The sequence below is a fragment of the Biomphalaria glabrata genome, chromosome 3 (assembly GCF_947242115.1).
Source record: "Biomphalaria glabrata chromosome 3, xgBioGlab47.1, whole genome shotgun sequence".
Classification (NCBI taxonomy): domain Eukaryota; kingdom Metazoa; phylum Mollusca; class Gastropoda; family Planorbidae; genus Biomphalaria; species Biomphalaria glabrata.
Window position 1 is genome coordinate 33,849,924 of NC_074713.1, and position 16,212 is coordinate 33,866,135.

Below are 16,212 nucleotides of genomic sequence, written 5' to 3' on the forward strand. Positions count from 1 at the left end.
TTACTAATATTACACTTATATTATTTGACAATGCGTCACTATAATTTGGTTATCAATATCAAATTGTTCCGTATTTTCATCTTTAAACAAATTTTAAAAATATCGACAATAGGTTGTTCAGGGCTTTAAAAAAAAGTAATTTACTAGAATTGATTACTGAAAATTACTTTTTAGACATTTAATTTTCTTGCTGAAACATAACATAGAAGTTTTGTAATCGACAAAGAAAGTTCCGGATTTTGTTTCTTACAAATCGTCGCCAGAAATTTCCGAATTTATTTAAAAATCTACTAACGCCAAATAATTGTTTGAACTCCCTCTTCTAATTAATAAACAAATAATCTTCTCATTTACGAAATATTGTTTTTACGGATTTTTATGAAAAATATTTTAACTCACTACTCTCTTACAGTACATTTAACTTTCTACCTAAAACATTAAAAAATCTAATTATCGTTAATATTATGTTCCGATTTTTAAGGAAAACAGAATCCAAACACCAAAGTAAGGTATGAAAATCTCTCCACATGGCTGTAGTACATCTAATTTTTATACGAGACCATCCAAAAAATTTAATTAACGGTATTACATTTATCTGAAATTCTCTTTTTCTTTTACTATTTATACAAACATCCGGAACAATCTATTATACAAACTTTTCAATTGTGTTCATACCTAAAAATTATTGCGATGTTTTGAAACTTAAAAAAAAAGGTTAATCAATTTTTAATAACTTTTAGTTGTTGTTTTTTTTTAATATCAAGATGACGGACAGACCGACTGACAGACAAAACGCAAAAACAATGCGGCTTTGATCCTCTTTAAAAAAATTCTATTAGAACTCAGTGCACCAATGTCAATTAACCCTCGTTAAATATCTCGTGTAAATAAAGACATTTTTTATGGTACCGGTACTAGCCTATTGTGAGGTAATGGATTTTTTTTTCTTTAACGTAATATGAATGGACTCTTTAAATGTAATGTTAAAAGAACGCACTCGGTGCACAAATGCCTATTAACCCTCGAAAAATTTCTCGGATTAATGAAAACATATTTTAGTCTAACTAAGCCGTGTGACGTAGTGTTGTTTTTTTCCTTGACGACATATGGAATGAATTCTTTAATGAAATGCTAAAAGAACGCACTCGGTGCACCAATGTCTATGAACACTCGATAAAAGGCTCGTAATGATGAAGGCGATTTTTATTCTAGCTAGGCCGTGTGACGTAGTGTTTTTTTATCCTTTGACGTCATATGGAATGAATTCTTTAAATGAAATGCTTAAAGAACGCACTCGGTGCACCAAAGTCTATGAACACTCGATAAATGGCTCGTAATGATGAAGGCGATTTTTAGTCTAGCTAGGCCTTGTGACGTAGTGTTTTTTTTCCCCTCTGACGTTATATGGAATTAATTCTTCAAATGAAATGAATAAAGAACTCGGTATAGTAATGTTTATTAAGCCTCGTTATGTGACTCGCGTTTAAAAAAGGAATGATATCTTGATTTAGATCTAATCTAGATTTTTTAAACTAGATCTAGATTTTTATTACAGTATATCTAGATCTGGATTTATATTCTAATTAAAATTATTTTAGAGTCTAGATCTAGAATTTCTAGATCTAGTTTAGACTAAAATAGACTAGATTAAGATGTAGAATTTCAATTTCTAAACTTAAAGTGTAAAAAAAAAGTGTAGATTTTCATTTCCAAACGTTTTGATCAATATTGCAATGTTATAATATACTAAAACTAATCTACTATTTTTTATTTAATTTAAATTTAAATTTACGGCAAATGAATCTTTGAAACATTATTACTTTTGACCATCAAAATTAAATCACCTCTTGAATATTATTTGCGAATATGCAGATCCGACAGGGATCCGACTTCGACGGGGGCCGCCTCTGAGTTTGTGTAACACAAACTCTCTTTGTAATCTTGTTCTATTTCATTTTAAGCCACCAGATAGCATACACTTCGCCTCAGGGTGGGGGAAGAGGGGGGAGAATTTTAAAATCCCCCATGGCCCCCACTTGAGGGGGGCCCCCCAAATGAGTATATCTTACAGTAAGAATTAAATATTACGCAAAATGCAGGGGCCCCCAAAGAGGTCAAGTGCCCCCCCCCGGGCAACCAAACGATGGAAAATTTTTAGCTACGCCCCTGCTTTGCCTAGGACCTCTAATTATCTAAGGCCGGTCTGGTCTGCATAATAACAAATATCAACATGGCACTAATAGAAAGTCTAAACTATCATACAAAGTGATTGAAAAAAATATATTACTTAATAATATCTTTAATCCTGAGTTTCAAAGTTGACCTCTCATGTCTAATTGAAAACAAATATCTTAGATCTTAGGCTATCTCAGATAGAGAAAACCTATATCCATTTATGATAGTTGAATCAGTATTCTATTCCATGAGTTAGAAATAAATGGAAAATCTATGTTATAATGATACATTGATACTTTTTCCATTGTGACCTTAGATGCAATTTTTTTTAACCAATGCGCGAATCTATTAATAAAGCTTGATTTATTAATGAAGAAGCCTGTGACCATTTTAAAAGACTTACTCCCCTGAAGTTTTTCATTGAAAAGTGGTGTATTTTTTTAAAAATCTGCTTGCATAGATAATTTAAAAAATTAGATGGTTCACTTTCGGAAAAGAAAAAAGTAGCCGTTGCATCAGAACTTAGAATGATCTAAAATATCATGATATCAGAATGATCTAAAATATCAAGATGTCCGATTGATCTAAAATATCATGATCTCCGATTTTTATTTTCTCTTCTAGTTTCTGAGATCTAAACGGGACGGACGGACAGACAGGCCACACAAAACGAATAGCGTCTTTTTCCCTTTCGGCCGCTAAAAAAGCACAATGCGCCGAACGGCGCGGGAGGATCTAATTTAGTAAGCAAAAGCACATGAGGTTTTTGAGATAAAACTTTTTATAGCAGGATAATGCTCTGTAAATACCTCAGAATATGCCTTTTGTTAGCTTTCAATACCGGAAGTAGTTCACAGCGCTCCCCCAGACTCCCTTGCTGGTTTCCACTAACTCCAGGAAGAACTCATTTTAGGGTACACTAAACGTTTTCCAAAAGAAGGAAGGGTCAGAATATAATAAAGATTAATTATGTGCTCGCGCGCGCGCGCACACACACACTGATATATATATATATATATATATATATATATATATATATATATTGGCCGGGGGTGGGGGGGAGAAAAATCCCCCCCCCCTCCCGAAAAAAATCCTGGCTACGCCCATGAATGAAATAATAATATTTTGAATTATTAAAGACTGGAGATAACTATGCACCTTATGAAAAAGTGACTTCCCGGACTCTATGGACGTCACGGTTTGACGATAGTTTGTGAAAGCTAGTGACCACTGAGTTTTTTAAATGTCTGTCTTAGCTATCAAATTGTAAAAGTAACAATCGTCTTGAAAACAGTGGACCTACACCAACACACACACAGACATTTACACTAACCTACACCAACACACACACAGACATTTACACTAACCTACACCAACACACACACAGACATTTACACTAACCTACACCAACACACACACAGACATTTACACTAACCTACACCAACATACACACAGACATTTACACTAACCTACACCAACACACACACAGACATTTACACTAACCTACACCAACACACACACACACAGACATTTACACTAACCTACACCAACACACACACAGACATTTACACTAACCTACACCAACATACACAGACATTAACACTAACCTACACCAACACACACACAGACATTTACACTAACCTACACCAACATACACACAGACATTTATACTAACCTACACCAACATACACACAGACATTTACACTAACCTACACCAACACACACACACACAGACATTTACACTAACCTACACCAACATACACAGACATTTACACTAACCTACACCAACATACACACAGACATTTACACTAACCTACACCAACATACACACAGACATTTATACTAACCTACACCAACATACACACAGACATTTACACTAACCTACACCAACATACACACAGACATTTACACTAACCTACACCAACATACACACAGACATTTACACTAACCTACACCAACACACACACAGACATTTACACTAACCTACACCAACACACACACAGACATTTACACTAACCTACACCAACATACACACAGACATTTACACTAACCTACACCAACATACACACAGACATTTACACTAACCTACACCAACATACACACAGACATTTACACTAACCTACACCAACACACAGAAAAACATTTACACTAACCTACACCAACATACACACAGACATTTACACTAACCTACACCAACACACACACACAGACATTTACACTAACCTACACCAACATACACACAGACATTTACACTAACCTACACCAACATACACACAGACATTTACACTAACCTACACCAACACACAGACAGACATTTACACTAACCTACACCAACATACACACAGACATTTACACTAACCTACACCAACACACACACACACAGACATTTACACTAACCTACACCAACATACACACAGACATTTACACTAACCTACACCAACACACACAGACATTTACACTAACCTACACCAACACACACACAGACATTTACACTAACCTACACCAATACACAGACAGACATTTACACTAACCTACACCAACATACACACAGACATTTACACTAACCTACACCAACACACACACACACAGACATTTACACTAACCTACACCCACACACACACAGACATTTACACTAACCTACACAAACATACACAGACATTTACACTAACCTACACCAACATACACACAGACATTTACACTAACCTACACCAACATACACACAAACAGACATTTACACTAACCTACACCAACATACACACACACAGACATTTACACTAACCTACACCAACATACACACAGACATTTACACTAACCTACACCAACATACACACACACAGACATTTACACTAACCTACACCAACATACACACAGACATTTACACTAACCTACACCAACATAAACACAGACATTTACACTAACCTACACCAACACACACACACACACAGACATTTACACTAACCTACACCAACACACACACACACACAGACATTTACACTAACCTACACCCTCACACACACAGACATTTACACTAACCTACACCAACATACACACAGACATTTACACTAACCTACACCAACATACACACAGACATTTACACTAACCTACACCAACATACACACAGACATTTACACTAACCTACACCAACACACACACAGACATTTACACTAACCTACACCAACACACACACACACAGACATTTACACTAACCTACACCAACACACACACAGACATTTACACTAACCTACACCAACATACACACACACAGACATTTACACTAACCTACACCAACATACACACAGACATTTACACTAACCTACACCAACACACACACACAGACATTTACACTAACCTACACCAACACACACACACAGACATTTACACTAACCTACACCAACATACACACACAGACATTTACACTAACCTACACCAACACACACACACAGACATTTACACTAACCTACACCAACATACACACAGACATTTACACTAAACTACACCAACACACACACACAGACATTTACACTAACCTACACCAACATACACACAGACATTTACACTAACCTACACCAACATAAACACAGACATTTACACTAACCTACACCAACACACACACACACACAGACATTTACACTAACCTACACCAACACACACACACACACAGACATTTACACTAACCTACACCCTCACACACACAGACATTTACACTAACCTACACCAACATACACACAGACATTTACACTAACCTACACCAACATACACACAGACATTTACACTAACCTACACCAACATACACACAGACATTTACACTAACCTACACCAACATACACACAGACATTTACACTAACCTACACCAACATACACACAGACATTTACACTAACCTACACCAACATACACACAGACATTTACACTAACCTACACCAACATACACACATACATTTACACTAACCTACACCAACACACACACACACAGACATTTACACTAACCTACACCAACATACACACAGACATTTACACTAACCTACACCAACACACACACACAGACATTTACACTAACCTACACCAACACACACACACAGACATTTACACTAACCTACACCAACATAAACACAGACATTTACACTAACCTACACCAACACACACACACACAGACATTTACACTAACCTACACCCACACACACACAGACATTTACACTAACCTACACCAACACACACACAGACATTTACACTAACCTACACCAATACACACACACACACAGACATTTACACTAACCTACACCAACGTACACACAGACATTTACACTAACCTACACCAACACACACACACACACAGACATTTACACTAACCTACACCAACGTACACACAGACATTTACACTAACCTACACCAACACACACACACACACAGACATTTACACTAACCTGAACCAACATACACACAGACATTTACACTAACCTACACCAACACACACACACACAGACATTTACACTAACCTACACCAACATACACACAGACATTTACACTAACCTACACCAACATACACACAGACATTTACACTAACCTACACCAACACACACACAAACAGACATTTACACTAACCTACACCAAACTACACACAGACATTTACACTAACCTACACCAACATACACACAGACATTTACACTAACCTACACCAACATACACACAGACATTTACACTAACCTACACCAACATACACACAGACATTTACACTAACCTACACCAACATACACACAGACATTTACACTAACCTACACCAACATACACAGACATTTACACTAACCTACACCAAAATACACACAGACATTTACACTAACCTACACCAACATACACACAGACATTTACACTAACCTACACCAACATACACACAGACATTTACACTAACCTACACCAACACACACACACACAGACATTTACACTAACCTACACCAAACTACACACAGACATTTACACTAACCTACACCAACATACACACAGACATTTACATAAACCTACACCAACATACACATAGACATTTACACTAACCTACACCAACATACACAGACATTTACACTAACCTACACCAACATACACACAGACATTTACACTAACCTACACCAACATACACACAGACATTTACACTAACCTACACCAACATACACACAGACATTTACACTAACCTACACCAACATACACACAGACATTTACACTAACCTACACCAACATACACAGACATTTACACTAACCTACACCAACATCAACAGACATTTACACTAACCTACACCAACATACACACAGACATTTACACTAACCTACACCAACATACACACAGACATTTACACTAACCTACACCAACATACACAGACATTTACACTAACCTACACCAACATACACAGACATTTACACTAACCTACACCAACATACACACAGACATTTACACTAACCTACACCAACACACACACAGACATTTACACTAACCTACACCAACACACACACAGACATTTACACTAACCTACACCAACACACACACACAGACATTTACACTAACCTACACCAACACACACACACAGACATTTACACTAACCTACACCAAACTACACACAGACATTTACACTAACCTACACCAACATACACACAGACATTTACACTAACCTACACCAACATACACAGACATTTACACTAACCTACACCAACATACACACAGACATTTACACTAACCTACACCAACACACACACAGACATTTACACTAACCTACACCAACACACACACACAGACATTTACACTAACCTACACCAACACACACACACAGACATTTACACTAACCTACACCAAACTACACACAGACATTTACACTAACCTACACCAACACACACACAGACATTTACACTAACCTACACCAACATACACACAGACATTTACACTAACCTACACCAACATACACACAGACATTTACACTAACCTACACCAACATACACACAGACATTTACACTAACCTACACCAACATACACACAGACATTTACACTTACCTACACCAACATACACACAGACATTTACACTTACCTACACCAACATACACACAGACATTTACACTAACCTACACCAACATACACACACAGACATTTACACTAACCTACACCAACATACACACAGACATTTACACTAACCTACACCAACATACACACAGACATTTACACTAACCTACACCAACATACACACAGACATTTACACTAACCTACACCAACATACACACAGACATTTACACTAACCTACACCAACACACACACACACAGACATTTACACTAACCTACACCAACATACACACAGACATTTACACTAACCTACACCAACATACACACAGACATTTACACTAACCTACACCAACATACACACAGACATTTACACTAACCTACACCAACACACACACACACAGACATTTACACTAACCTACACCAACATACACAGACATTTACACTAACCTACACCAACATACACACAGACATTTACACTAACCTACACCAACACACACACAGACATTTACACTAACCTACACCAACATACACACACAGACATTTACACTAACCTACACCAACATACAAAGACATTTACACTAACCTACACCAACATACACACAGACATTTACACTAACCTACACCAACATACACAGACATTTACACTAACCTACACCAACATACACACAGACATTTACACTAACCTACACCAACATACACACAGACATTTACACTAACCTACACCAAAATACACATAGACATTTACACTAACCTACACCAACATACACACAGACATTTACACTAACCTACACCAACATACACACAGACATTTACACTAACCTACACCAACATACACACAGACATTTACACTATTCTACACCAACACACACACAGACATTTACACTAACCTACACCAACACACACACACACAGACATTTACACTTACCTACACCAACACACACACACACAGACATTTACACTAACCTACACCAACACACACACAGACATTTACACTATTCTACACCAACACACACACAGACATTTACACTAACCTACACCAACACACACACACACAGACATTTACACTAACCTACACCAACACACACACACAGACATTTACACTAACCTACACCAAACTACACACAGACATTTACACTAACCTACACCAACATACACACACAGACATTTACACTAACCTACACCAACATACACACAGACATTTACACTAACCTACACCAAACTACACACAGACATTTACACTAACCTACACCAACATACACACACAGACATTTACACTAACCTACACCAACATACACAGACATTTACACTAACCTACACCAACATACACACAGACATTTACACTAACCTACACCAACATACACACAGACATTTACACTAACCTACACCAACATACACAGACATTTACACTAACCTACACCAACATACACACACAGACATTTACACTAACCTACACCAACATACACACAGACATTTACACTAACCTACACCAACACACACACAGACATTTACACTAACCTACACCAACATACACACACAGACATTTACACTAACCTACACCAACACACACACAGACATTTACACTAACCTACAACAACACACACACAGACATTTACACTAACCTACACCAACATACACAGACATTTACACTAACCTACACCAACATACACACAGACATTTACACTAACCTACACCAACATACACACAGACATTTACACTAACCTACACCAACATACACACAGACATTTACACTAACCTACACCAACATACACACAGACATTTACACTAACCTACACCAACATACACACAGACATTTACACTAACCTACACCAACATACACACAGACATTTACACTAACCTACACCAACACACACACAGACATTTACACTAACCTACACCAACACACACACAGACATTTACACTAACCTACACCAACATACACACAGACATTTACACTAACCTACACCAACATACACAGACATTTACATTAACCTACACCAACATACACACAGACATTTACACTAACCTACACCAACACACACACAGACATTTACACTAACCTACACCAACACACACACAGACATTTACACTAACCTACACCAACATACACACAGACATTTACACTAACCTACACCAACATACACACAGACATTTACACTAACCTACACCAACATACACACAGACATTTACACTAACCTACACCAACATACACACAGACATTTACACTAACCTACACCAACATACACACAGACATTTACACTAACCTACACCAACATACACAGACATTTACACTAACCTACACCAACATACACACAGACATTTACACTAACCTACACCAACATACAGACAGACATTTACACTAACCTACACCAACATACACACACACAGACATTTACACTAACCTACACCAACATACACACAGACATTTACACTAACCTACACCAACATACACAGACATTTACACTAACCTACACCAACACACACACACACACACAGACATTTACACTAACCTACACCAACATACACACAGACATTTACACTAACCTACACCAACATACACAGACATTTACACTAACCTACACCAACATACACACAGACATTTACACTAACCTACACCAACACACACACAGACATTTACACTAACCTACACCAACACACACACAGACATTTACACTAACCTACACCAACACACACACACACAGACATTTACACTAACCTACACCAACACACACACACAGACATTTACACTAACCTACACCAACATACACACAGACATTTACACTAACCTACACCAACACACACACAGACATTTACACTAACCTACACCAACATACACACAGACATTTACACTAACCTACACCAACACACACACAGACATTTACACTAACCTACACCAACACACACACAGACATTTACACTAACCTACACCAACATACACACAGACATTTACACTAACCTACACCAACACACACACAGACATTTACACTAACCTACACCAACATACACAGACATTTACACTAACCTACACCAACATACACACAGACATTTACACTAACCTACACCAACACACACACAGACATTTACACTAACCTACACCAACATACACAGACATTTACACTAACCTACACCAACATACACACAGACATTTACACTAAACTACACCAACATACACACAGACATTTACACTAACCTACACCAACACACACACAGACATTTACACTAACCTACACCAACATACACACAGACATTTACACTAACCTACACCAACATACACAGACATTTACACTAACCTACACCAACATACACACAGACATTTACACTAACCTACACCAACATACACAGACATTTACACTAACCTACACCAACATACACAGACATTTACACTAACCTACACCAACACACACACACACAGACATTTACACTAACCTACACCAACATACACACAGACATTTACACTAACCTACACCAACATACACACAGACATTTACACTAACCTACACCAACATACACACAGACATTTACACTAACCTACACCAACATACACACAGACATTTACACTAACCTACACCAACATACACACAGACATTTACACTAACCTACACCAACATACACACAGACATTTACACTAACCTACACCAACATACACACAGACATTTACACTAACCTACACCAACATACACACAGACATTTACACTAACCTACACCAACATACACACAGACATTTACACTAACCTACACCAATACACACACAGACATTTACACTAACCTACACCAACATACACAGACATTTACACTAACCTACACCAACACACACACAGACATTTACACTAACCTACACCAACACACACACAGACATTTACACTAACCTACACCAACACACACACAGACATTTACACTAACCTACACCAACACACACACAGACATTTACACTAACCTACACCAACACACACACACACAGACATTTACACTAACCTACACCAACATACACACAGACATTTACACTAACCTACACCAACACACACACAGACATTTACACTAACCTACACCAACACACACACAGACATTTACACTAACCTACACCAACACACACACACACAGACATTTACACTAACCTACACCAACACACACACACAGACATTTACACTAACCTACACCAAACTACACACAGACATTTACACTAACCTACACCAACATACACACACAGACATTTACACTAACCTACACCAACATACACACAGACATTTACACTAACCTACACCAAACTACACACAGACATTTACACTAACCTACACCAACATACACACACAGACATTTACACTAACCTACACCAACATACACAGACATTTACACTAACCTACACCAACATACACACAGACATTTACACTAACCTACACCAACATACACACAGACATTTACACTAACCTACACCAACATACACAGACATTTACACTAACCTACACCAACATACACACAGACATTTACACTAACCTACACCAACATACACACAGACATTTACACTAACCTACACCAACATACACACAGACATTTACACTAACCTACACCAACATACACAGACATTTACACTAACCTACACCAACATACACACAGACATTTACACTAACCTACACCAACATACACACAGACATTTACACTAACCTACACCAACATACACACAGACATTTACACTAACCTACACCAACATACACACAGACATTTACACTAACCTACACCAACATACACAGACATTTACACTAACCTACACCAACATACACACAGACAATTACACTAACCTACACCAACATACACACACAGACATTTACACTAACCTACACCAACATACACACAGACATTTACACTAACCTACACCAACATACACACAGACATTTACACTAACCTACACCAACACACACACACAGACATTTACACTAACCTACACCAACATACACACAGACATTTACACTAACCTACACCAACATACACACAGACATTTACACTAACCTACACCAACACACACACACAGACATTTACACTAACCTACACCAACACACACACACACAGACATTTACACTAACCTACACCAACATACACACACAGACATTTACACTAACCTACACCAACATACACACAGACATTTACACTAACCTACACCAACATACACACAGACATTTACACTAACCTACACCAACACACACACACAGACATTTACACTAACCTACACCAACACACACACACAGACATTTACACTAACCTACACCAACACACACACACAGACATTTACACTAACCTACACCAACATACACACAGACATTTACACTAACCTACACCAACATACACACACAGACATTTACACTAACCTACACCAACATACACACACAGACATTTACACTAACCTACACCAACATACACACAGACATTTACACTAACCTACACCAACACACACACACAGACATTTACACTAACCTACACCAACATACACACAGACATTTACACTAACCTACACCAACACACACACACAGACATTTACACTAACCTACACCAACATACACACAGACATTTACACTAACCTACACCAACACACACACACAGACATTTACACTAACCTACACCAACATACACACAGACATTTACACTAACCTACACCAACATACACACAGACATTTACACTAACCTACACCAACACACACACACAGACATTTACACTAACCTACACCAACACACACACACACAGACATTTACACTAACCTACACCAACATACACACACAGACATTTACACTAACCTACACCAACACACACACAGACATTTACACTAACCTACACCAACATACACAGACATTTACACTAACCTACACCAACATACACACAGACATTTACACTAACCTACACCAACATACACAGACATTTACACTAACCTACACCAACATACACACAGACATTTACACTAACCTACACCAACATACACACAGACATTTACACTAACCTACACCAACACACACAGACATTTACACTAACCTACACCAACATACACACAGACATTTACACTAACCTACACCAACATACACACAGACATTTACACTAACCTACACCAACACACACAGACATTTACACTAACCTACACCAACATACACACAGACATTTACACTAACCTACACCAACATACACAGACATTTACACTAACCTACACCAACATACACACAGACATTTACACTAACCTACACCAACATACACACAGACATTTACACTAACCTACACCAACACACACAGACATTTACACTAACCTACACCAACATACACACAGACATTTACACTAACCTACACCAACACACACACACACAGACATTTACACTAACCTACACCAACATACACAGACATGTACACTAACCTACACTAACATACACACAGACATTTACACTAACCTACACCAACATACACACAGACATTTACACTAACCTACACCAACATACACACAGACATTTACACTAACCTACACCAACATACACACAGACATTTACACTAACCTACACCAATACACACACAGACATTTACACTAACCTACACCAACATACACAGACATTTACACTAACCTACACCAACACACACACAGACATTTACACTAACCTACGCTGACATACACACTGACATACGATTACACTGATATACACACTGACTGACTTACACTAATGTACACACTGACATGCGACTGACATACAAACTGACTTACACTAATATACAATTGACATGCTCCGACATTCATTGACATACAACTGATATACGCTGACATACACTGACATAGAACTGACTTACACTGACCACGCCAGAATGTCAACAAGACCACCTAGTATTCACCTGTGAGCTGACATAGAACTGACTTACACTGACCACGCCAGAATGTCAACAAGACCACCTAGTATTCACCTGTGAGCAATCTGTATACCATGCAAGTAGGAGACTGCATCCACGAGTTGTCTGAACATCACACGACACCTGTCCTCAGGGATAGCACCGCGGAGTTTGATGTACTCCAGGAGATCACCGTGACCCGCGTGTTCCATGACTATATACACCTGAAACAACGCCCAAAGTTTTAGGATTGTCACAGAAATACAACTATGTAGAGCAAAGTCTAGCATTACGTTGTCTGTTGTTGTTGCTATGGTTACTGTTCTTGTGTTGTTTATGTAAATATAATTGCTATCGTAGGTATGCGCCGAACACACAATTATTAAAAATTTTCAGTATCTTACACTGACACTGTTCTGATACCTCTGCCAGTAACGAAGATTTCGTGAGCATATTTTATAACAAGATTCGAAAGAGAGTTTGTTATCACATCACATAAACTCATGCCCCCCTCACCCCAAAGGGTCTGAAATGCAGGGAGACAGACAAGATTTGACATTTTCAGTACAAATAACAAAAGTTATGTGCTACAAGGTAGCAGTAAGATTTGACATTTTCAGTACAAATAACAAAAGTTATGTGCTACAAGGTAGCAGTAACAACAATCCTCCCTCCCGCTAGACAAAATGTTACTTTTAAATCATGATTGTCTGCCATCACTTATACACCAAATGTACAAGGTCAAGGTCTTGCATGTCGCCAGCATGCATACACCAAATGTACAAGGTCTTGCATGTCGCCTGCATACATACACCAAATGTACAATGTCTTGCATGTCGCCTGCATACATACACCAAATGTACAAGGTCAAGGTCTTGCATGTCGCCAGCATGCATACACCAAATGTACAAGGTCTTGCATGTCGCCAGCATACATACACCAAATGTACAAGGTCTTGCATGTCGCCAGCATACATACACCAAATGTACAAGGTCAAGGTCTTGCATGTCGCCAGCATGCATACACCAAATGTACAAGGTCTTGCATGTCGCCAGCATACATACACCAAATGTACAAGGTCTTGCTTGTCGCCTGCATACATACACCAAATGTACAAGGTCTTGCATGTCGCCAACATACATACACCAAATGTACAAGGTCTTGTTTGTCGCCTGC

At 38.1% G+C, this 16,212-nt stretch overlaps 1 protein-coding gene and 1 long non-coding RNA gene across 2 annotated transcripts in view; both read right to left on the minus strand.

Annotated features, from left to right (window-relative positions):
• Positions 1-16,212, minus strand: part of LOC106057117 (testis-specific serine/threonine-protein kinase 2-like) — a 57,682-nt gene that overhangs the window by 14,850 nt on the left and 26,620 nt on the right. Inside the window, exon 2 of the mRNA XM_056024648.1 lies at positions 15,112-15,260. Coding sequence (XP_055880623.1) covers positions 15,112-15,260 — 149 coding nt within the window. The remainder of the gene's footprint in view (positions 1-15,111; positions 15,261-16,212) is intronic.
• On the minus strand, positions 8,623-9,831 carry LOC129925253 (uncharacterized). The gene is made up of 3 exons (XR_008777080.1): positions 9,613-9,831; positions 9,341-9,480; positions 8,623-8,752 (listed from the first exon to the last, which is right to left on the minus strand). It is a non-coding gene; the product is annotated as an uncharacterized LOC129925253 (long non-coding RNA).